General features: G+C 43.2%; 1 protein-coding gene across 2 annotated transcripts; it reads right to left on the bottom strand.

The window, feature by feature from the left end:
• Window positions 1-1,944: 1,944 nt before the first annotated feature.
• Window positions 1,945-16,604, bottom strand: LOC116373984 (cadherin-related family member 5-like). Of its 2 annotated transcripts, none has more exons than XM_031822868.1 (17): window positions 16,412-16,604; window positions 14,169-14,375; window positions 13,682-13,759; window positions 11,007-11,209; window positions 10,060-10,116; window positions 9,872-9,964; window positions 9,625-9,711; window positions 9,400-9,510; window positions 9,037-9,207; window positions 8,851-8,941; window positions 8,656-8,762; window positions 7,879-8,079; window positions 7,657-7,788; window positions 7,465-7,543; window positions 5,900-6,093; window positions 5,755-5,775; window positions 1,945-5,448 (listed from the first exon to the last, which is right to left on the bottom strand). In XM_031822868.1, exons 2-17 carry the CDS (start codon window positions 14,254-14,256, stop codon window positions 4,276-4,278), a joined length of 2,886 nt encoding a protein of 961 aa, XP_031678728.1. In that variant the 5' UTR covers window positions 14,257-14,375; window positions 16,412-16,604; the 3' UTR covers window positions 1,945-4,275. The 2 variants fall into 2 exon arrangements, with proteins under 2 accessions (XP_031678728.1, XP_031678727.1); XM_031822867.1 differs by lacking the exon at window positions 16,412-16,604 and adding an exon at window positions 15,990-16,217.
• Window positions 16,605-25,140: the final 8,536 nt, after the last annotated feature.

Below are 25,140 nucleotides of genomic sequence, written 5' to 3'. Positions count from 1 at the left end.
GCTGTCCGTTTGAAGTTGGTCAGTGTGGATTGTGAACGGTTCCAACAACTTCACAAGCTGCTCTAGCTTGGCCATGTTACAGGTCAGTAAATGGATTGTGAACGGTTCCAACAACTTCACAAGCTGCTCTAGCTTGGCCATGTTACAGGTCAGTAAATGGATTGTGAACGGTTCCAACAACTTCACAAGCTGCTCTAGCTTGGCCATGTTACAGGTCAGTAAATGGATTGTGAACGGTTCCAACAACTTCACAAGCTGCTCTAGCTTGGCCATGTTACAGGTCAGTAAATGGATTGTGAACGGTTCCAACAACTTCACAAGCTGCTCTAGCTTGGCCATGTTACAGGTCAGTAAATGGATTGTGAACGGTTCCAACAACTTCACAAGCTGCTCTAGCTTGGCCATGTTACAGGTCAGTAAATGGATTGTGAACGGTTCCAACAACTTCACAAGCTGCTCTAGCTTGGCCATGTTACAGGTCAGTAAATGGATTGTGAACGGTTCCAACAACTTCACAAGCTGCTCTAGCTTGGCCATGTTACAGGTCAGTAAATGGATTGTGAACGGTTCCAACAACTTCACAAGCTGCTCTAGCTTGGCCATGTTACAGGTCAGTAAATGGATTGTGAACGGTTCCAACAACTTCACAAGCTGCTCTAGCTTGGCCATGTTACAGGTCAGTAAATGGATTGCGAACGGTTCCAACAACTTCACAAGCTGCTCTAGCTTGGCCATGTTACAGGTCAGTAAATGGATTGCGAACGGTTCCAACAACTTCACAAGCTGCTCTAGCTTGGCCATGTTACAGGTCAGTAAATGGATTGCGAACGGCTCCAACAACTTCATAAGCTCCTCTAAGCTTGACCCAGTCACGCTCCGTGCTCGTGCTTGGATTTCATCCTTATTAGCTAGTGATAGCTAGTGATAGTGATGCACCAGCTAGGCCTATTTGAAACATTGGCTTCTACTGGTAGCATTTACCCGCAATATTCAGAAGCTTGAAAACCCTATTTGAAAAAATAAAATAAAAACCCCATTACATTTTTGCCCAAAGTTTAGAAGAAAAAATATAAATATACGTTTTATCTCAATCTCTTCAATTCAAAGAATCAATCATGGACACTGTCACTGACAGTTGTGTCTACTTTGCATGATGTATTGTTGTCTCTACCTTCTTGCCCTTTGTGCTGTTGTCTGTGCCCAATAATGTTTGTACCCTGTTTTGTGCTACTACCATGTTGTGCTGCTGCCATGTTGTGTTGCTCCCATGTTGTTGTCATGTTGTGTTGCTACCATGCTGTGTTGTCATGTGTTGCTATCATGCTATGTTGTTGTCTTAGATCTCTCTTTATGTAGTGTGGTGTTGTCTCTCTTGTCGTGATGTGTGTTTTGTCCTATATTTTTATACATTTATTTTTGTTTTTAATCCCAGCCCCTGTCCCTGCGGTAGGCCTTTTACCTTTTGGTAGGCCGTTATTGTAAATGAGAATTTGTTCTTTTCTAGTTAAATAAAGGTAAAATATTTTCAGTTTTTTAAGTACTTTGTTGAAACACCCTTGGCAGTGATTACAGCATTGAGTCTTCTTGTGTATGACGCTACAAGCATGGCACACCTGTATTTGGGGAGTTTCTCCCATTCTTCTCTGCAGATCCTCTTAATTAACTTCTTATGGTTGCATGGGCAGTATTGAGTAGCTTGGATGAAAGGTGCCCAGAATAAACGGCCTGCTCCTCAGTCCCAGTTACTAATATGTGCATATTATTATTAGTATTGGATAGAAAACACTCTGAAGTTTCTAAAACTGTTTGAATGATATCTGTGAGTATAACAGAACTCATATGGCAGGCAAAAACCTGAGAAGAAATCAGGTAATTTTCATCACAGGTACACTTCAACTATGACAGACAAAATGAAGAAAAAAAAATCCAGAAAATCACATTGTAGGATTCTTAATGAATTTATTTGCAAATTATGGTGGAAAATAAGTATTTGGTCAATAACAAAAGTTTATCTCAATACTTTGTTATATACCCTTTGTTGGCAGTGACAGAGGTCAAACGTTTTCTGTAAGTCTTCACAAGGTTTTCACACACTGTTGCTGGTATTTTGGCCCATTCCTCCATGCAGATCTCCTCTAGAGCAGTGACGTACCTATGATGAAAATTACAGGCCTCTCTCATCTTTTTAAGTGGGAGAACTTGCACAATTGGTGGCTGACTAAATACTTTTTTGCCCCACTGTATCCAGTGTAAATGTCCTAAAAAAACAGCTGTCTGTCCCAAGCTTACTGGCACAAGAAACTCTGAGGGCCCGGAATTGGCTAGTTGATACAATGTTCCAAGTTCGCTAGCAACAGTGCCCACCTATGGAAATAAAAGGTCCAACTGATTTGTCCTGCTGCTGGCCCTGACTATCCATCTTTAATTTCACCTGCTTCACAGTCTAACACTTTTTGTGCGCAAAGATGTTGTCACTGGGTGGAGAACATTGACAATAGGCTACTTTTGTTCGTAAGAACCTAATGATTAATTTGACCCCCCCTCTTCTCTAGGCTATCTTGAGATGGACTCATGGGTATGACTTTCACTTTTATGGCTTTATGGCTGCCCATATATGGTACTAAGTCATACCAAAGACTGTATGGTACGGCTGGATAGGAGACACCCTGTATTGACGGATACCTATTCAAATTTTAGATGACATTGAATAATGGGTGGACCTTACTTTTAAGTGGTTAAAAATATAATTTGGTAGGCCATCCTAAAAAGATTCAACATTTCAACAACGTGGTAGGCTATTAAACACGGACCTACCTGATATGCTGCAGCTGTGTTAAAAAAAGGCTTTTTCTCTAATCTATTGATGATCAGATTCTTCAGTTGTAACTGTCTCTGTTGTGCTCACATTTTACAGTTGATAGACTCCTCTTTTCTTTAACAATAGTCTATATAGAAATCAAACGTCTCTGGGGCTTCTGCAGGCTGTGTGACCTATTTCTTGGTCGACTATCAACATCTCTGTGCATTAGTGGTGGGTAGGCTAAATAACAGAATAGGCCCAATTAAAATAACAGTGATGAAGGAAATGAAAAATGCTGGGCAGAGCAAGCCCAGAGCAGTACTGGAGCAAAATCAGTCCGTCCAGCCATGTTTGCTATTTTTATTTAACTCGAGTTGTGTTGAGATTATGAGGGGGTCCCTGATGATTTTTCGCAAGTTTGAGAACCCCTGGTTTAGGTACTCTCTTAGAAAAAAGGGTTCCAAAAGGGTTCTTTGGCTGTCCTCATAGGATAACCCTTTTGGGTTCCATGTAGAACCCTCTGTAGAAAGGGTTCTACATACAACGCAAAAGGGTTCTTCAAAGGGTTCTCCTATAGGGATAGCCAACAAACCCTTTAATTAAGCTTCTAGATAGCACACTTTTTTCCAAGAGTGTGGTCTGATTTGTTCATCTTTCTAACCCTTGTAGTCATTCTCATTGTGGGATTGTGGGAATCCACTCTGGATGGATTCCAATAGGAATTAAACATCACTTTGTAAGCCATCATAATGTGACTTGATGTGACTTTAGTTTATGCTTGTCACCAGTGTCCAATACACAGTGATGCCTGGTCACCAGCAAAAAAAACACAACAAAATCTGGTCACCAGCGAAAATACAACAAAGTGGTCACCAGCGAAAACACAACGAAGGCTGGTTGCCCAGCAGAACCAACTAGACCAGACCAACCAGGTCAGACCAGCTTGACCAGCTGGATCATGCTGGTCATACCAGCTTGACCAAGATCCAACAAGCACTGACCAGTATAGACCAGCATGGTCTAGCATGGAACAGCTTGAAATGTATGCTGGTCTGTGCTGTTTTTTTTCATCAAGAATCACAGAGGTGTTTTAGTTCTAACTAAATAAGAATGGTTATAGGGGTTGACAATAAACAGATGCACGATACATATTTATTTGTAAGTAGGCCTACACACAGTGTGCAGGAGTCCATTCAACACAATAAGAACAACAACACAGCAACACAACAGACTCAAGTCATAGGCCTATGTTACAAGTGAAGTGTAGCCTATATCTCAGACACATGGCCTGTTGTGTTGTGTTTAATTTACACTTGGTTGAGGCAAGTCTAGGATGTTCTGATGTCATCAGTGTACTGTATGTGTGTGTGTTTCTGTGTGTGTTTATATGGGCGTGTTTCAGAGCGTTCCGACATCATTGGCCTCAGCAACTCACCAAAGATACTTTTAGTTAGAGAGTGTTGCTGGGTTACTGTCTATCTCTCCTTTGATTGGCCCACTGATACTTCCTGCTCGGTATTACAGGGTTGAGATGATTGACTCCCCTGCTTCAAGCTCTCTGCTTCGCTCTCCAAATGACCCCCCTTTCCTTCCATATAATCACTGCCTCTCTCGACCCCTCCCTTGTCTCCCTCCATCAATTCCATCGCTCTCTCCACTCCTTCGCCATTCTCAGTCGCCTCGTCCTCTCCACTGCTGGGGGGGATCTCAGTAGTGATGTCATTGTCATAGTCTGTTATCAGGAATGTGGGCTGTACTTGAAAACAGAGTCTCACCAGCTCTTCATCCTCATCATCATCACTGGTCCTGATGGCCTCCTCATCCTCCAGGAAGCAGTCATCATCCCCAATGGAGGCTGTCTCAGGGGTGTGTGTGGAGAGTTTGCACTTCTCAGGGTACCCCGGTGGTCCTACCTGCTCTGGGGTGGGCGTGGTCAGTACAGGTATGTGTGCCTGCCCTGTAGTGGGTTTAGGTGGGGGTGTCCCAACGCTGTCCTGCTCTGGACAGGGTGGAGTAAGTAAAGGTGTGTGAGTATCTCCTGTACACTCTGGAGTGTGTATTGGGTCTGCAGCAGGTGAAAGAGGGAGAGGTGTGGTAATTGAGGTAGGAGGTGGGGTGGCATGGGGGGGTGAGTTGATAGGAATGGGAGGCGGTAAAGGTGTGTGTACCTGCTGTTGGGTAGGTGAGGTAGGTGGGTGGGTGTCTTTAGGAGTCTCTTCTACCTGAGTGGGTGTACCTACCTCTTCTGCAATAGGGAAGGGGTGTGTATGTGAAAATCTGTCTGTAGATAAAGGTTCATCCATCAGATTCGGGGTAGGTGTGGGGAGTGTGGGTGTGTTAAAGCTAGAGTTGTCCAAGGGTTGAGTGGATGTTGTGAGTAGTTCAGGTGTGGTGGTTGTAGCAGGTGTATGGGAGGAGTTGGGTGAAGCAGGGCAATGACTGGGGTCTGTAGGAGTGGTGCTGGGTAGTATAGGCTGGATGTAGGTCATTGAGGGTATAGCTATAGGTAAAGCATTGAGTGGAGAAGAGTTGAAGTCTGCAGGACTGTAGATGCTCTGACTGCCCAGTAGCTTGGAGGTGGAGCTGCTCAGACCCTCTTTTTTAAATTTCACCTCATCCAGTACTGGCATGGGACTACTGTGACTCACCTGGGGAGAAAAAACACACACACAACAAGATGGCTACACTATGCAATCAATCAATCAAACAATCAAACAATCAATGAATGACAGACAGACAGACAGACAGACAGACAGACAGACAGACAGACAGACAGACAGACAGACAGACAGACAGACAGACAGACAGACAGACAGACAGACAGAGACACACACACACACACACACACACACACACACACACACACACACACACACACACACACACACACACACACACACACACACACACACACACACACACACACACAGGGGCTGAGAGGAGGAGAGACTCACCAGTTGGAAGCATTGTAATCTCTAAACCAGCAGGGGAGAGGAGACAGAGAGACACACAGGTCAGAGCACAGGACCAGAATGTGTAAATGTTAGAGCTTAAAAGTTAAAAGGTTAGGGGTCAGAGTGAGGTGTCAGTGTATCTCACCACGTTGGGGTGCTTCCCCTGGGCTATACAGCCCCTGTCCTCTGGGTCCTTCAGTCCTCTGTATGTCTGGAGTACTTGCTGCAGTGCATACAGAGTGCAGCCTAACAGAGTCAGCCCCAGGATGACCATACCCATAGCCTTGCCCACTGCACAGCTACCAGGAAGAAGCCCATCCCCCAATTGGCCCTGAGGGACTGTACAAAAGTGTACAAAACATTAGGAACACCATTTATACTGACTCTAGACACAGGCACACCCACTCACATATAGTCATATACGCTGCTGCTACTCTGTTTATCATACACTGAACGTACAAAACCTTAGAAAACATTACTAATATTGAGTTGCACACCCTTTTTCCTTCAGAACAGACTCAATTAGTCTGGGCATGGACTTTACAAGGTATTGAAAGCATTCCACAGGGATGCTGGCCCATGTTGACTCCAATGCTTCCCACAGCTGTGTCAAGTTGGCTGGATGTCCTTTGGGTGGTGGACCATTCTTGATACACACAGGAAACTGTTGAGCGTGAAAAACCCAGCAGAGCTGCAGTTCTTGACACACTCAAACTGGTGCGCCTGGCACCTAATGCCATACCCCGTTCAAAAGCACTGAAATATTTAGTCTTGTCAGTTCACCCTCAGAATGGCACACATACACAATCCATGTCTCAATTGTCTAAAGGCTTAAAAATCCTTCTAAGGATAGAACCCTTTATTTCAATTTTCGCCTAAAATTACATACCCGAATCTAACTGCCTGTAGCTCAGGACCTGAAGCAAGGATATGCATATTCTTGATACCATTTCAAAGGAAACTCTTTGAAGTTTGTGAAAATGTGAAATGAATGTTGGAGAATATAACACATTAGATCTGGTAAAAGATAATACAAAGAAAAAAACATGCGTTGTTTTGTATTTTTTTTGCACCATCATCTTTGAAATCAAAGAGAAAGGCCAAATTGTATTACTCCAGCTCAGGTGCAATTTAGATTTTGGCCACTAGATGGCAGAAGTGTATGTGCAACGTTTTAGACTGATCCAATGAAGCATTGCATTTCTGTTCAAATGTTGTATCAAGACTGCCCAAATGTGCCTAATTGGTTTATTAATACATTTTCAAGTTCATAATTGTGCACTCTCCTCAAACAATAGCACGGTATTATTTCACTGTAATAGCTACTGTAAATTGGACAGTGAAGTTAGATTAACAAGAATTCTTGTTAACTTAAATTCTTGTTAACTTAAATTCTTGTTAACTTAAATTCTTGTTTTCTGCCAACATCAGATATGTCTATGTCCTGGGAAATGTTCTTGTTTCTTACAACCTCATGCTAATCGCATTAGCCTATGTTAGCTCAACCATCCCACAGGGGTGTGTAATCCTGTAGAAGTCCCCTTCATCTACACTGATTGAAGTGGATTTAACAAGTGACATCAATAACAGGTCATAGCCTTCACCTGGATACAACTGGTCAGTCTATGTCATGTTTTGTACATACAGACACTGATGATGAACTGCAGAGCAAGTATGACCACACAGATTCCCATTATGTGTGTGTGTTACCTGTTTGTCCTTCAAACAGCACCTCCACCTTTATGAGAGCCGTGTCCATTTCACCTGACTCCAAATCCACAGCCACTACCTGCAGGATATCATCGTCATCAACATCAGCTTCACCAATGCAGCTTGTCCATCCTCAATAGAGAGTAATTAGGTTGTTCTCTGGTACTACTCTTCTGTCCAATCAAAGCCCACCTTCAGACTGTGTGTCTGTGATGGCCATAGCTGATTGGTTCTGGCAATCAGAAGCCCCTCCTGTGTGATGTGGTAGAACTGTGTGTGATTGGACGAGGACCTCAGGGAGTAGTGCATATTGGGATTGATGCCCTACCGATTGAGAGAAGAGAGAATTGAAGTTACAGAATATTATATTATGCATGTATAGCTGTGTGTATGTGTGTGTGCGTGTGTGCATACATCAGAGAAGTCCCTGTCCTGTGTCTGTATCAGCAGCACAGTGTTGCCGTAAGTGTTGACCAGTGAGGCAGGGCTGTCGCCTTCGATGACAAAGCCACGGTATTCAGGCCAACTGAACTGAGGAGGAAAGTGGTTGACAGCAACAACACGGACCACCACTGTGGCAACTGAGTACTTCCTAGGGTCATTCCTCTGGTATGCCTGAGGAGGGGGAGAAATGTTCCATTAATAATGGTTTTGTTCAGTCTCCATACTCGTTTATACACTCAGTGGACAGTTTATTAGGTAGACCCATGAAGTACCGGGTCGGACTGTTCACCACTGTTTTACTGCGCTGTTATTTGCCTGTTTGTGGCCCACTTGTTAGCTTGAATGCTTCTTGCCATTCTCCTTCGACCTCTCATCAACGAGCTGTTTTCACCCACAGGACTACCACTAACTGGATACTGGATGTTTTTTGTTTGCCGCACAATTCTTGGTAAACCCTAGACACTGTCATGCGTGAAAAGCCCAGGAGGCCGGCCGTTTCTGAGATACTGGATCCGGTGCGCCTGGAACCGATGATCATACCACCCTCAAAGTCGCTTGGGTCACTCGTTTTGCCCATTCTAATGTTCAATCAAACAGTACCTGAATGCCTCGATGCCTGTCTGCTGCTTTATATAGCAAGCCATAGCCACGTGACTCACTATCTGCAAACCATTTTTGTGAGCGGGGTGGTGTACCTTATAAACTGTCCACTGAGTGTAAGTCTGCATAAGTGTGTGTGTGTCTCACCATGACTTGGAGGTGTAGTGTGGGTGTCTGTAGTCTGTTCTCTACTCCACTTGTCACACGCACCTCCCCTGTCAGCTCATCCATCACGAAATGCCCGCTATCAGCCCCTGACAACATGTAGCTATCTATGTTATCAGCTCCTAATATTATTCTGCATTTCATTGTAAAGTTAAACGATGTGTGTGTGTGTGTTACCTGACAGGATGCTGTAGCTGAGAGGTGTGCTGAGGCCTCTGTCTCCATCCACAGCATTGATTGGCCCGGGAGAGAAGTCCAGAAGAATGTCCTATAACAGACAACATTAACACAATACATCAGTCCCTAACCGCTAACCACCGACACCTACCACCAACACCTACCACCCTAACCCTGGTCACTAACCTGTTCGCCTTCTGTGATGTTAACCATGTAGATGGGATTGGTGCAGACACGATTTGATTGGTCGTTGGAGATGGGCGTGCACGGCAGGAAATGTGGGTAATGGTCGTCTCTGTCCAAGATATTCACGATCAGGATGGCACTGGTGTTGAACTTCTCTGCAGTGTTAATCTCCTACACATACATAAATAGACACATACACACACACACACACACACACACACAGACCGTATCAGACTGAAACAGGCTGGTTGGTGGAACAGTTCCAGTCATGCAATCTGATTGGTGTGCATTATTCACAAAATATATCACGCAGATTGTAGGAGCAGCCAAACTCTTTCAGTAGCAGTAGGTCTATTAGTATACCAAAGCGGATATGGTAATCTCTAGTTGTGTTTTGGTCTCGTAGTCCAGAGGCTTGGCCAGTATCACCTCTCCACTGTTAGGGAGATCCACTCTGAAGTATGCAGCATCAGGCTGGAACAGAGACCACCCACAAATACTGTACACACTCATTTAAATGCACAACATTATTGATACAGTAAGGAGACCTGGTGTATATTTATGTATAAAACGTTATTAATACTGTACCGAGGTCTGGTCGATGGAGTACATGATGGTGTCATCATCTGCATCTGTGGCCTGGACTCTAAACACCACTGTATTCACCTCAGCCAGCTAGACAGCACGCAATAGTCTGTTTCAGTGTGTGTGTGTGTGTGTGTGTGTGTGTGTGTGTGTGTGTGTGTGTGTGTGTGTGTGTGTGTGTGTGTGTGTGTGTGTGTGTGTGTGTGTGTGTGTGTGTGTGTGTGTGCGCTTACATGTGTAGTCTACTTACCTCACTGATGCTGCGAGGCTGAATGGTGCTCTCCACAAACTCAGGAGTGTTATCATTCTCATTCAGAATCTCCACCATGATCCTGTACTCACTCTGAAACACACACACACATTTAGAAGTTTGGGATCCATAATAAAATCACTGTGGTACAAGGGACAAATATATTTCCAGAAATGAATAGTCTCTACCTGCACAATGTCCTCCTCAAAGCAGGTCAACGCTGCCATCAGGACTGGGCCCTGAACCTGAAACACACACACACAAATACACACAAAAATGGTTATTCCAACCATAGGAGCCTGCTCTCAATGTTCAAAATCCACCAGACAACATCATTTTGCCACAGAGGATCAATAGTTTCTAAAAAAAAAAAAAAACTGTGGATTAAGTTTTATCAGAAAAACATACAGGAAAAATAAAGGAAACACCAACATAAGATGCTTAAAAGGGTGTTAGGCCACCACTAGCTGCTAGAACAGCTTTACTGCTCCTTGACATCGATTCTACAAGTGGATCTAAACCATGCAAGGAAAATGCACCCCACACCATAACGTAATCTTCGTATTCTTCATTTACTCAAGTGTTTCCTTTATTTCGTCAGTTACCATTATGCCTACAGTCGGGAAGGCCACAATTTGGGCAGCATGCACGTCAGATATACAGCTTGTTGCATTGTGGTCAAATAGACATAGAATCCATAGAAGGGTTTTGGAACCTATTACCCTGGCAATATGACTGTTACACTCATAGGTACAGTCATGGGTACACTAACAATGGCTGTCAGTCCTGATTTAAATGGAAACTACCACCTATGATTTTTTAATCTGGTCCTGCTAATTTTAACTCTAACCTTAACCACACTGCTAATCCTAATGCTTAACCCTAACCTTAAATTAAGACCAAAAAGCTACTTTTTGTTTTCATAAATTTTAACAATTTAGTCAATTTTGACGTTGAAGCTGGCCTATCTGTCAGAAATCACTCAGTTCTACCTCCAGGGCAAGATTCATGATAATAAAGGTCAACCTGAATCAGCATTTGACCCTGCTGTGTGTTGTTGTTTGAGTCATGTTCCAAACCAAGACCAAATCCTGTCATCATTGTGACAAAATTGCAATAACATTTTTAAGATTACCTCCCGGTCCAGAACTGTGTCCAATGGGGCCTTGAGTCTGATGCTCCGCCCTTCCAGGAAGAACCAATCAGCATCCTCCCCAGTTAGGCTCCAGACAACATCATTGGCTGTCAGCTCTGTGTTAAGCTCAATGATAAGTTCTCCCATCATGCTGTTCTCTCTAACCGTGGAAAACACATCCTGGCCCTGCAGACATGGGTTCCCTGCCAGTCAGACAAGTCTATGATTAGCACAGTAGCCAAACATACAACGTGCTGAGCCTTTGGGATATAAGCCACGCAGGAAGCACAATTTCTGCTGACAACAAACACCTTTTCGGTAGATATTTAAAGGTTATTTAAGCTAATGGATTTAATCAATAAATACATGAATTCTGGCAAAGCAATAACAGAACAGCCTACAAGAAGGTGTGCCAACCCTGCTGAAAAAAACAACACAGACTGCTTGTAAATTTCAAGCTGGTCCATGCTGGTCAAGCTGGTCTGACCAGCAGATGTGGAGTGGAGGGTATACCCACTTTTTTTGTGGGTATTGCGGTTACTCACAATGCTTATCAAAGTAGTGTGGTGTAGTGGAGGTATACAGCGTATCAATTAATAAGGCTGATGGAACAGATCAGAATGTTTAGCTTAAAATGTTGATAAACTATAATTTCTTCACATTTTAAGCGCAGCAATATGTCCACAGTGGTAGGCACACTCGCAAATGTTCCAAAATGCAATTGGCTGCAAAACACTGTTCTAAAATGCGCACAGCTCATGCAAGAGGTTTCATGTACAGAGATAAAAATATCTTTAGAAATGTTGAAAGAGGGGAGATGCAACAACTATCATTGGTTGCTAATATGACTAGGTTAATGCCTTTGGCTGCTAGACAATGAAAGAAAGTTTATTTGAAAACCAATAGGCATACACACACATGTACAGTGCCTTCGGAAAGTATTCAGACCCCTTGACCTTTTCCACATTTACAGCCATCATCCGTATTCTAAAATTGATTCACCTGTTTTTTTCCCTAGAAAAACGACACACAATACTCCATTAGGACAAAGCAAAAACAGATTTAGCAAATATATATTAATTTATGAAATAATAAATGCTGAAATATCACAGCTATTTAATTCCGGGCTCTGGCTGGGCCGCTCAATGAAATTCAGAGACTCCCCAAGCGTTGTCTTGGCAGTGTGCTTAGGGTCGTTGTCCTGTAGGAAGGTGAACCTTCTCCCCAGTCTGAGGTCTTGAGCGCGCTGGAGCAGGTTTTCATCAAGGATCTCTCTGTACTTTGCTTCGTTCATGTTACCCCCGATCCTGACTAGTCTCCCAGTCCCTACCGCCGAAAAACATCCCACAACATGATGCTGCGACCACCGTGCTTCACCGTAGGAATGGTGCCAGGTTTCCTCCAGACATGATGCTTGGTTCAATCTTGGTTTCATCAGACTAGAGAATCTTGCTTCTCATTGTCTGAGATTCGTTTAAGTGCCTTTTGGCAAACTCCAAGCAGGCAGTCATGTGCCTTTTATTGAAGAGTGGCTTCCGTCTGGCCACTCTACCATAAAGGCCTGATTGTTGGAGTGCGGCAGAGATGGTTGTCCTTCTGAAATGTTCTCCCATCTCCACAGAGGAACTCTGGAGCTCTGTCAGAGTGACCATCGGGTTCTTGGTCACTTCTCTGACCAAGGCCCTTCTACCCCGACTGCTCAGTTTGGCCGGGCGGCCAGCTCTTGGAAGAGTCTTTGTGGTTCCAAACTTCTTCCATTTAGAAATGAAGGAGGCCACTGTGTTCATTTTTTAGTACCCTTCCCCAGATCTGTGCCTCGACACAATCCTGTCTCATAGTTTTACAGACAATTCCTTTGACCTCATGGCTTGGTTTTTGCTCTGACATACTCTGTCAACTGTGGGAACTTATATAGACAGGTGTGTGCCTTTCTAATCAATTTAAATTTACCACGGGTGGACTCCAATGAAGTTGAAGAAATGTTGTTGGGCCCTGACCTTAGAGAGCCGCTTTATTTCTCTATTTGGTTAGGTCAGGGTGTGATTTGGGGTGGGCATTCTATGTTGTCTATTTCTTTGTTGTTTTTGCCTAGTGTGGCTCCCAATCAGAGGCAGCTGTCTATCGTTGTCTCTGATTGGGGATCATATATAAGTTGTAATTTTCCATTTGGGTTTTGTGGGGTGTTGTTTTCCATTCAGTATCTGTGCCTGACGGAACTTTTCGCTTTCGTTTTTGTATTCGTTATTTTTGTTTGAGTGATTCTTGACAATAAAGATCATGAACACTTTCCATGCTGCGCTTTGGTCCACTCTTCCTTACGACGACGAGCGTTACAAAACATCTCAAGGATGATCAATGGAAACAGGATGCACATGAGCTCAATTTCGACTCTCATAGCAAAGTATCTGAATTCCTATGTAAATCATTTCTGTTTTTTATTTTTAATAAATGTGAAGAAAAAAATGTAAACCTGTTTTTGCTTTGTCCTTTTGCTTTGGCGTATTGTGTGTAGATTGACGAGGGAAAAAATTACTCATTGCCTTGGGCCCCTAGGGCCTGTGTGCGCATGTGTGTGTATTTTCAGTTTTTCTTCAGCAGGGAAGGAAGAAGCTTATGGAAACGTGGTGATGGGTGTATTTGCCATAAATATATATCGGTACACTACAACTACTTACAATTTTCTCGTCTCACAGTTTGGTCACCACTCCCGGCCTCCCAAGGCAAGCCATCTTCTACAATTGTATAGGGATGCCCTGCCCGAACCAAAACAGCTCACTTTTACACACAGCTTCATTGGAAACTCTGTCTAAATTAAAGTACTTACAAATTCGTAACATATTGCACGAATTGACATTTTTAACATATCATACGAAATGAATGGTGTTGTACAAAATGTGCACAATATTCGGGACCCGTTTTGGCTTGTGGGTGCTACTTTCAGTACTAATAGCTAAAAAGTATACACAAAACCTCTGGAACGCATCTTTAGTTACGATGTGGAACACTGACAGTCCAACAGGGTCTCGTTCAATAGTTCTCCTTGTTCACAAACACACACACACAATTCAACAGAAAACTGTCCTCCCTCCCTACTTGTGTTTTTTCTTTTTCTATGAGACAGTCAGGGTAAGAAAATAATACAGTTGTGGTGATGGGTCTTACCTGTGACTCTGAGGGGACTGAGGAGGAGTAGTGTGGACCAGAGCAGGACCCTCCACCTGGACAGACAAGGCCTCTGTGGCTGCATCATTACAGCCTCAATCCAACACCAGGTCTTAATCACAGCCCCTAGCCTTGGATCTAGAACCTTCCTTAGCACAGCTCCATGCTCCCGGCCTAGTCCCAGCCTCTCACACCACAACCCCTGGCCTGGAACAGAGAACGATAAGTGTGGTAACATAAGAGCCATTTTGTTGTTGAACATCAAATAGTTTTGCCACTGATCAATGCTAGACTATCTGTGGCTAGCTAGCAGTATTAACATGTCTGTCACTGAGCAATGCTAAGCTAACTATGACTAGACAGCTGTGTTGACACTGTCTTTATTGTCATTGGTGTAACTTAAGTGAGTGATGCTAGGCTAACTATGGCAAGCTATATGTCTGTATTTACATAGGCAAGCTGTCATTGAGCAGTGCTAGGAAAGCTACAGTTAACTGATACAGTGGCCACTGGGCAAAGCTAAGCTAACTATGGCTAGCCAGCTGTCTGTATTGACAAGGCTGTCACTGAAGAATGCTTGGTTAACTATGGCTAGCTTGCTGTCTGTTCTATCATGGTGGTCACTGTGACTAAACGATGCTAGGCTAACTATCTAGCTTTCTGTGTTGACATTGCTTGATTGACTGTGGGCTTGTGCCATCAGTATCCCTCACCTTTTCACATTACACTTTATTCAGTGGCTAATGTTAGCATTGGGCACATTGTAATTCCTGGTCCTGCTTAACTGATCAAGTTAAGGTCTTTACTGAAGCTGTAATTAATGTTTAGTTGGATGGAGATAAGCTCTAAGGGTCAGGACTTTAACACACTTAAACACACTTGCATGCACGCATATACAACACAGACACACACACAAGTAAGTGGGATTTTGTTCAGCTTTCCCTGTCTGACAAACCACCTCACCTCTAACCCCTGCTCTCCCCACCTCAGTCCTCCCTGAACCCCTCCCCTGCTTGACTCTGAGACAGACAACCACCCTTCACCCTTCCTATAACCCTCCCTCTCTCTACTGACACAGCAGTACCTTCTAGATGTGAATGTGTTATTGCCTGGTAAGTGATTGAGAGTCACGTAAGGTGACAAATCAGGTCAGGATAAACAACATTGTCAGATCTGTATAGTATTTAAAGACACATATCCATTCCTGGAGTCTAAATAATGAATTATGTCTTTTGGCTGTGCTGCCAACAAATATCCTTCCATGGGGCCTAGTTCTGGTTCCTGTCAGGGTTTAGGATCACTCCATTCCATCTCAATTCCAACAAATAAAGCATCCATGAGTACATTTGAAATCACGCACACACACACACACACGCACACTCTATGCATAGTCACTTTACCCCTACCTACATGTACAAATTACCTCGACTAACCTGTACCGGTACCCCCTGTATCTCATTTGATTGTGTTACTTTTTATTTACATGTTTTACTTTATTTTATTTAGTAAATATTTTATTAACTATATTTCTTGAACTGCATTGTTGTTTAAGGGCTCGTAAGTAACCATTTCACGGTAAGGTCTACTCTACACCTGTTGAATTCGGTGCATGTGCCAAAACAAATTTGATTTGATTTTGATTAACTCAAAAGTATTACCCTGCACACACACAGACACACGCAAGCACGCACACATAAATCATATTCCTTGCTTTACTATCCTTGTGGGGACTTTTGGGGTTTTCCGGTATCCACAAGGATAATAATACAAGCCCCTCCCCCCACACACATATACACACCACCTTTACTTGTGCTGACTGACCTTTCGCTGTTAGATCATCTGTGGGTTATGTTCTTAATGCCTAGAGAATACAACATATCTGCTGGACGGACTGTAGGAACACATATACATACACAGCCTTCCAAGCTGACCCAGGGAGCGTGTCCTCACAGCAATAAGCACACACTAAGAAACATAAGCACAGATACACAAGCAGACACCGCCAAACGTACAGAAAGAAACACGGACGCAAACACACACAGTACTTGAACTCTCTCTCACACACCAGACAGACAGCAGCTTAAAAGGCATTTCCTGAGGATAACTGTCGGCTCAGGGGGAGGGATTTACCTGGTGACAGTCCGATAAACAAACAAAATACTTCGAGAGCACTAGCCAATCGAGGTGCCTAGAAAGATCATACTAGAACAGCATGGAGGTTAAAGACAGGAGTCAAATCTCACCTGACTGTCCCTTTTGACTTCCTCCACACACACCTCTGGGATCCCTGGTGGTTGAATATGGTTTCCATCAGGCATTACAGGTCCGGGTTGTGGTGTGGATATAAAGATGTGGCTGATTAAGCCTATTGATGATCTAGTCACAGTGGAGGCAAGGGACACACGTCTTATAAGGGTGTTGTTTGAGCCAGTGTGCGAGTGCGTCAGATGTTCAAGCTTTAGAGAGAACATGCTCTTCGCTAATCAGGCTTGACAAAGGATTACCAATCAAACATAGGATTTTAAGCATGACACCCATGCCCCACTTCTCTACACACACACACACACACACACACACACACACACACACACCAGACCCAGAGAGAGAGAGGCAGAGAGTAAAGCCTCTTTCTATTTCTCTCTCTCTCAATTCAGTTCAAAGGACTTTATTGGCATGGGAAACGTACTGTATGTTTACATTGCCAAAACAAGTAAAATAGATAATAAACAAAGTGAAATAAACAATAAGAATTTAACAGTAAACAAGTTTCAAAGGGATAGAGACCTTTCAAATGTCATATTAAGGCTATGCACAGTGTTGTAACGATGTGCAAATAGTTAAAGTACAAAAGGGAAAATAAATAAACATGCATATAGGTTGTATTCACAATGGTGTTTGTTCTTCACTGGTTGCCCTTTTCTTGTGGCAACAGGTCACAAATCTTGCTTCTGTGATGGCACACTGTGATAGTTCATCTAATAGATATGGGACTTTATCAACATTGGATTTGTTTTCGAATTGTTTGTGGGTCTGTGTAATCTGAGAGAAATATGTGTCCCTAGTATCGTCATACATTTGGCAGGAGGTTAGGAAGTGCAGCTCAGTTTCCACCTCATTTTGTGGGCAGACCCACATCAGAGCTGAAGACCGGCTTAAAGCTAGTTGGCTCATGGAGGTCTTGTCTAGTATGTGGTTGTGACTGCCTGGTTGGTCAGGTAGACTCACAGCTTTCAGGTAGATCAGATGCTGGCCCCTTCGCGGGGTACAACTGATAACAGGACCTTTGTGTCTGCACAGCTAAATCAAGGGTGTACATTTAACTTTAAAGGTGTCAAGTGTACACTAATTTCAGTGAAGATATGAGTCCCACTGTACCGGGGTTAAAATAACCATTTTGAAACTGTTAAAGATTGAACTCTGTTGCAGTGTTGCCCATTTATCTCTTAAATGTAAGCATCTGCCTCTGGTGCTAAAGATTGCACATTCGAATCTACTGATAGAAAGTTATTTTTTCCCAAAAAAATCTGAGCCTATCCCAAACCTTAACCCTTACCTTAACCATTGAGAGTTCATTCCTAAACCTTTCCTGAAACACTTTGAAATTTGACGTTTGAGAAACATGGATGAACTAATTCTGATGTCAGACTGTGATATCTTATTGGTTGAGGTGTCATTTGATGTTTCTCTTTCTCCTATAGGCTTAAAAGGTGTCATGTGATATGTTTCTCTTCACCATGGCTGCGGTTCAAACTCATAAAAGACACATCCTCGTCCACTAACCCTCGCCTTATGCTCTTGGGGGAATCCCCTTCATCATCTTGGATGGCGGTCCAAATGATGAGCCAAGCAAGGGAAATTTGCAACATAAGCTCCTCAGACCTCGTTTTTTAGTCGAGTTTGTGAGTGTACAATTATGTTCACTCCGGGGCCTGAAACTCCCCATAATTCAATTTGCGACAATTGTACATCCGCTAAGAAAAGACCGCCAAAAATTAAAACCTCAACGTCAATATGGAGTCAACATACAAGGGGGGTGTCAATGTAAATAGTCCAGGTGGCCATGTGATTAATTGTTCAGCAGTCTTATGGCTTGGGAGTAGAAGCTGTTAAGGAGCCTTCTAGTCCACTTGCCGTGCAGTAGCATAGAGAACAGTATGACTTGGATGACTGGAGTCTTTAACAATATTTGGGGCATTCCTTTGACACTGCCTAGTATATAGGTCCTGGATGGCAGGATGCTTGGCCCCTGAGATGTACTGGGCCATATGCAGTACCCTCTGTAGCGCCTTACGTTCAGATACCAAGCTGTTGCCATACCAGGCGGTGATGCGACCGGTCAGGATGCTCTCGATGGTGCAGCTGTATAACTTTTTGAGGATCTGGGGACCCATGACAAATCTTTTCAGTCTCCTTAGGGAGAAAAGGTGTTGCCATGCCCTCTTCATGACTGTCTTGGTGTGATTGGACCATGATAATTCATTGGTGATGTGGACACCAAGGAACTTGAAACTCTTGAGGATGACGAGGTGTTCCCCTGCCCGGTGAGTGTGTGTGAGGGGGGTGTGTGTGTCAGGGAGGGTCAACTGACACGGCTCAGAATGCCCCTGGCTTCACTGCACCACACCCCTCTCAGGCATACAAACGCATATGTACAGCACACAATTCTCAGCAGATCCTCTCAAGCTCTGTCAGGTTGGATAGGGAGAGTTGCTGCATAGCTATTTTCAGGTCTCTCCAGAGATGTTCAAGTCCGGGCTCTTGCTGGGCCACTCAACGACAACGACACTTATCCTGAAGCCACTCATGCATTGTCTTGGCTGTGTGCTTAGGTTTTATATTCTATTGGAAGGTAAACCTTCACCCCAGTCTGAGGTCCTGAGCGCTCTGGAGAAGGTTTTCATCAAGGATCTCTGTGTACTTTGCTTTGTTCATCTTTGCCTCGATCCTGACTAGAGAATCTTGTTTCTCATGGTCTGAGAGTAAGGCCCGACGCTGGAGATGAGAAGCAGGTACGAGGAGTTAAACATTTAATGAGGAACCCGGGTGGTGTGTTTGGGATCATTGTCATGCTGAAAGACCAAGCCACGTTTCATCTTCAATGCCCTTGCTGATGGAAGGAGGTTTTCACTCAAAATCTCACAATACATGGCCCCATTCATTCTTTCCTTTACACGGATCAGTCATCCTGGTCCCTTTGCAGAAAAACAGCCCCAAAGCATGATGTTTCCACCCTCATGCTTCTCAGTAGGTATGGTGTTCTTTGGATGCAACTCAGCATTCTTTGTCCTCCAAACACGACGAGTTGAGTTTTTACCAAAAAGTTATATTTTCGTTTCATCTGACCATATGACATTCTCCCAATCTTCTTCTGGATCATCCAAATGCTCTCTAGCAAACTTCAGACGGGCCTATACATGTACTGGCTTAAGCAGGGGGACACGTCTGGCACTGCAGGATTTGAGTCCCTGGTGGCGTAGTGTGTTACTGATGGTAGGCTTTGTTACTTTGATCCCAGCTCTCTGCAGGTCATTCACTAGGTCCCCCCACCGTTTGGTTCTGGGATTTTTGCTCACCGTTCTTGTGATCATTTTGACCCCACGGGGTGAGATCTTGCGTGGAGCCCCAGATCGAGGGAGATTATCAGTGGTCTTGTATGTCTTCCATTTCCTAATAATTGCTCCCACAGTTGATTTCTTCAAACAAGCTGCTTACCTATTGCAGATTCAGTCTTCCCAGCCTGGTGCAGGTCTACAATTTTGTTTCTGGTGTCCTTTGACAGCTCTTTGGTCTTGGCCATAGTGGAGTTTGGAGTGTGACTGTTTGAGGTTGTGGACAGGTGTCTTTTATACTGATAACAAGTTCAAACAGGTGCCATTAATACAGGTAACGAGTGGAGGACAGAGGAGCCTCTTAAAGAAGAAGTTACAGGTCTGTGAGAGCCAGAAATCTTGCTTGTTTGTAGGTGACCAAATACTTATTTTCCACCATAACTTGCATATAAATTCATTAAAAATCCTACAATGTGATTTTCTGGATTTTTTTTCTCATTTTGTCTGTCATAGTTGAAGTGTACCTATGATGAAAATTACAGGCCTCTCTCATCTTTTTAAGTAGGAGAACTTGCACAATTGGTGGCTGACTAAATACTTGTTTTGCCCCACTGTATATAGGCAGGTGTGTGCCTTTCCAAAATCATGTCCAATCAATTGAATTTACCACAGGTGGACTCCAATCAAGTTGTAGAAACAACTCAAGTATGAACAATAGAAACAGGATGCATCTGAGCTCAATTTCGACTCTCATAGCAAAGGGTCTGAATACCTATGTAAATAAGGTATTTCTGTTTTAAATTTTTAATTAAAAATAATTAATTAATTCTAAAAACCTGTTTTTGCTTTGTCATTATGGGGTATTGTGTGTAGATCTCTGAGGAAATGTTTTTATCTAATGCATTTTAGAATAAGGCTGTAATGTAACAAATTGTGGAAAAAGGAAAGGGGTCTGAATACTTTCCGAAGGCACTATATAGTGTCCATGCCTATGTAACCATGTCAATAAAATTGACATCCTACTGTAGCTGAAGGTATGTGTGACTCTCCCAAAGGCCTACAGATGTCGGATCTTAATTTGAGTCATTTTACTACAGCAGGAAAATAATCCTACAGCAACAGGAAATGTGAATTATTATATGGATTATAATTGATGGACATTTATGTAGAGGTTGATACATTTTTCGTAAGGGAAAATCAAGTATGACATTTCTAAGTGGGAATTGCAAACTTCAGAACCATTTTTAAACCTCAAATGTGTGTGCACCTGTTTATTTACATGCGTGCATACATGGACCTGTGTGTCAAGATTTTGATTGTGTGACTTAATTTGTTTTCCTGCAACAGGATGATCAAATGAAGATCCTACATCTCTGAGTGTTTCAGGCTGTCCATATGGGGGTTGGGTGTGGGCCAACGGGGAATCTTGGGATGATGTGTCCAACCCGTGTGAAGTGTATGCGTGTCACGATGGGTTCAGTCCTCTGTGCGAGGAAACGCTGCCTTGCTGTCAGCTGTCCTTACCCAATACAGAGCGAGTGCTGCCTAGCATGTGATGGTGAGATGGTGTACTTGCCAAGTAGCACACACACACGGTCACACACACAAAATGCACACACGTTATTCAGTGCTTAATACAGTGTTTAATACCTGTTTGTACAATGGAAAGAAAGTATACCCAAACCTGCATCAGCCCAGGTTGAACAAAAAGGGAATCAGGTGTTCAACTGAGGTGATAGAAAATCCCTCAAAAAAATCTCACTCAGGACACTTTTATGGGTGACTATCTAGGAAAAGAAAGACAAAGGAGTACTCTGTTTCTGGATAGATCTGATTATTTGTTGACGGAACATACAGTCACGCACACACAGATCCCCCAGTTTACACACCTACTGTACCTCAGTACACACACACCTACATAGGTAGTATATCAGTACACATACACTCTCTCTCACTTTAAGGCTTCCAGTAACGTGCATGTGTGTATAGCCCCTCAGTAACTGCACAGCAACTCTGATGAACCCTGCTTCACCTGCCAGTGCAAGGTACCTTGACCACTGTTCAGTGTTCCGACTGGTCTCTCAATATTCCATCTGTTCTCTCTGTCGTCTGTCTGGTCTTTTAGTGTTCCGTCTGGTCTCTCAGTGTTCCGTCTGGTCTCTCAATATTCCATCTGGTCTCTCTGTCTTCTGTCTGGTCTTTTAGTGTTCCATCTGGTCTCTCAGTGTTCCGTTTCACTTGTGTGTGACAGGACAAGACTTCCGCTGTGATCCCAGGTGTGTGTTGTCCCCACTGCATTTCACGGCCAGCCACCTGTGTAGCGTTCGGGGATTCCCACTAAAGGACCATCGATGGCCGCATGCCAATCAGAGTGTGTGTAATTAGAGGTAAGAGCCAATCCGAGGCGAGGTGTTTTTTTTATTCCAGGTAATCACCATGCCATTCCTCAAGGAACCATACATCTACCTGGAGCGCCGGACAAATGCCATCCTACTCAACATTATAGGAATAAAGGTACTGGAACTACTGTATCTATTTACTCTTAGCTGTCTTAACACTTACCGTGTTCACTCTTACATGTCTGAACTCCCCTCCCCCCTCAGGTGTTGTGGAGTGGGCAGTCCCACTTGGAGGGAGGTGTTCCGGGGTCGTATAAAGGTCACACCTGTGGCCTATCGTGTCTTTACTATCATTAAATGAAGACTTTTAGTTTTTATCAAAAGATTCTCTGTAATTAGTATTACGCGATTAAACTGATTAATCATGTAACTGTAATTAACTAGGAAGTCGGGGCACCAAGGAAAATATTCAGATTACCAAGTTATAATTTTCCTAATATAACTTTTCAGATATTTTCTTATCTGATCAATAGTCTTCTGATTAACGAATTATTCTTATTATTAGTCTCATTCCAAACGTCGTAAATTGTTGGTTATCTGCACGAACCCAGGATTCACTATGAGTCATCCATACATCAATTGTCATAAATCATTTATTTACTAAATAAGTAATTCACAGAAATGCATAAACAAACAGCAGATAGTTACAAGGAAATGATAACGAATGTGCCATAGTGGGCTAAACCGGCATGGCGGCTTGTTATAAAAAAGGGGAGTGGGGGTCAGCTGAGAAGTCACTACAGGGTGGGTGGGTCGGTGGGTGGGTGGGTCGGTGGGTCGGTCGGTCGGTCGGTCGGTGAGAGCTCTGGGAGTGTGGTGCCAGATAAGAGAGATGAGAGCATCCTGTCGGGCTGTATCACCGCCTGGTATGGCAACTGCACCACCAGCAACCACAGGGCTCTCCAGAGGGTGGTTTGTTCTGCCCAACGCATCACCGGGGGCAAACTACCTGCCCACCAGGACACCTACAGCACCTGATGTCACAGGAAGGCCAAAAAGATAATCAAGGACAACAGCCACCCGAGCCACTGCCTGTTCACCCCGTTATATTCCAGAAGGCGAGGTCAGTACAGGTGCATCAAAGCTGGGACCGAGAGACTAAAAAACAGCTTATATTTCAAGGCCATTAGACTGTTAAATAGCCAACACAAGCACGTTAGAGGCTGCTGCCTATTTACAGTACATAGACTTGAAATCACTGGCCACTTTAAGAACACTAGTCACAATTTCTTTCTTTCTTTATTACATATTTTGCATTACTCATCTCATATGTACAGTATATACTGTATTCTATTATATTCTAGAGTTTCTTATTCTATGCCGCTCTGACATTGCTGGTCTATATATTTATATATTCTTAATTACATTCCTTTAATTAGATTTGTGTGTACTGTGTGTATTGTTGTGAAATTGTTAGATATTACTTGTTAGATATTACTGCACTGTTGGAGCTAGAAACAAGCATTTCGCTACACACACAATAACATCTGCTATTTGATTTGATAGGGCTGCTGGTACACTATGATGCTCTGCAGGGATGTAGTGGGAAAATAAAAAGGTGGATAAACACTGTTAATAACATGTTGTTACTCCACTACATCCCAGGAGCTTTTACTGTAGAAACCCTGTTGTATCCACTGGGAATTGAACACATGATTTTTCTTCGTTACTTAATGTGTATGTAACATGTGTTATTCCGGACACAGACTGGCAATATTGGTCACATTCCCTCTGCCATTTCACAACAAATAAAGATGACTGTTCAATGTGTGGTTTCTGTGCGTGTTTGAATACTTTATACAGGCCAGGGGAACTAATTGCTCCTAGGTGAGACCAGTAACATGGTCAGGTGTCACCTGTCTGACTTAGGCTGGCAGACAACTTTCGGTATTGTTGCCTGGTAACCTAATCCGACTGTTGTCGGGGCGACTGGCGTAATAATGGCGATAGTGTGTATAATTCATCAGTCTACAGCGTAAACATGGAGCAGGTAAGACACTATGGCTGGCTGATAATATTTATTTTCTTCAGTACTGTCTTATTAGTATTGTGTTTGTGTAATGTGTGAGGTGTACTGTGTGTGTGATCTCTCCAGGGTGTGATGAAGCAGTATGTGGCTGGTCTGTACCAGTCTTTAGGTCGTTCTCTTGGAGGACAGCTTTCTCCTCAGGAAGTGTGTGTTCTGTTCCACAAGGTGTTCCATCTACACACCGGCATAGAGGATGCACACACAGCTATAAAGAAGGTGACACACACAGACAAACACACAGCTATAATGAAGTTAGAAGTACACACAAACAAACACACAGCTATAAAGAAGGTGACACACAGACAAACACACAGCTATAATGAAGTTAGAAGTACACACAGACAAACACACAGCTATAATGAAGTTAGGAGTACACACAAACAAACACACAGCTATAATGAAGTTAGAAGTACACACAAACAAACACACAGCTATAATGAAGTTAGAAGTACACACAAACAAACACACAGCTATAATGAAGTTAGGAGTACACACAAACATTCTTTCTGTTTCTCCTCTCTAAATTCAATTAGTCTGGTTGACGTCTCTGTTCAGCTATTACATTCCACTCCTTGCCACTCCTGTCTTTGGCAAATTAAAGAAGTGACAACCCACTGGGCACAGACCGTCAAAACAACATCTTTTCTACGTTAGTTAATTGTCATTTCGTTGAAATTACATGGAAACAACATTGATTCAACCAGTATGTGACCAGCGGAAAGGAGTGGAATGTTAGCGAAAATGACTGGTACCCAGACAATAATGATATAGGTTTGACAGGCTGTGTGTTACTATTGCCAAGGTGTATTGTTTAAACATCTTCCCCTGCCTCACTTAGGTTGCAGGGGATGATGAGAGTTGGTCCTGCAGTGATGGAAAGGTTTTAGAAGTTCTCCTTGAGATGGAAAGTGAGAGAGAAAGGAGAGACGAGGTATAGTAGCTATCACAGCTCTGTGTGTATGTGTGTGTCTGTGTATTACACCTGTGTTCAAATA

This window comes from Oncorhynchus kisutch, linkage group LG4, assembly GCF_002021735.2.
Source record: "Oncorhynchus kisutch isolate 150728-3 linkage group LG4, Okis_V2, whole genome shotgun sequence".
Taxonomy (NCBI): domain Eukaryota; kingdom Metazoa; phylum Chordata; class Actinopteri; order Salmoniformes; family Salmonidae; genus Oncorhynchus; species Oncorhynchus kisutch.
This window is presented reverse-complemented; position numbering and strand designations above follow the sequence as displayed.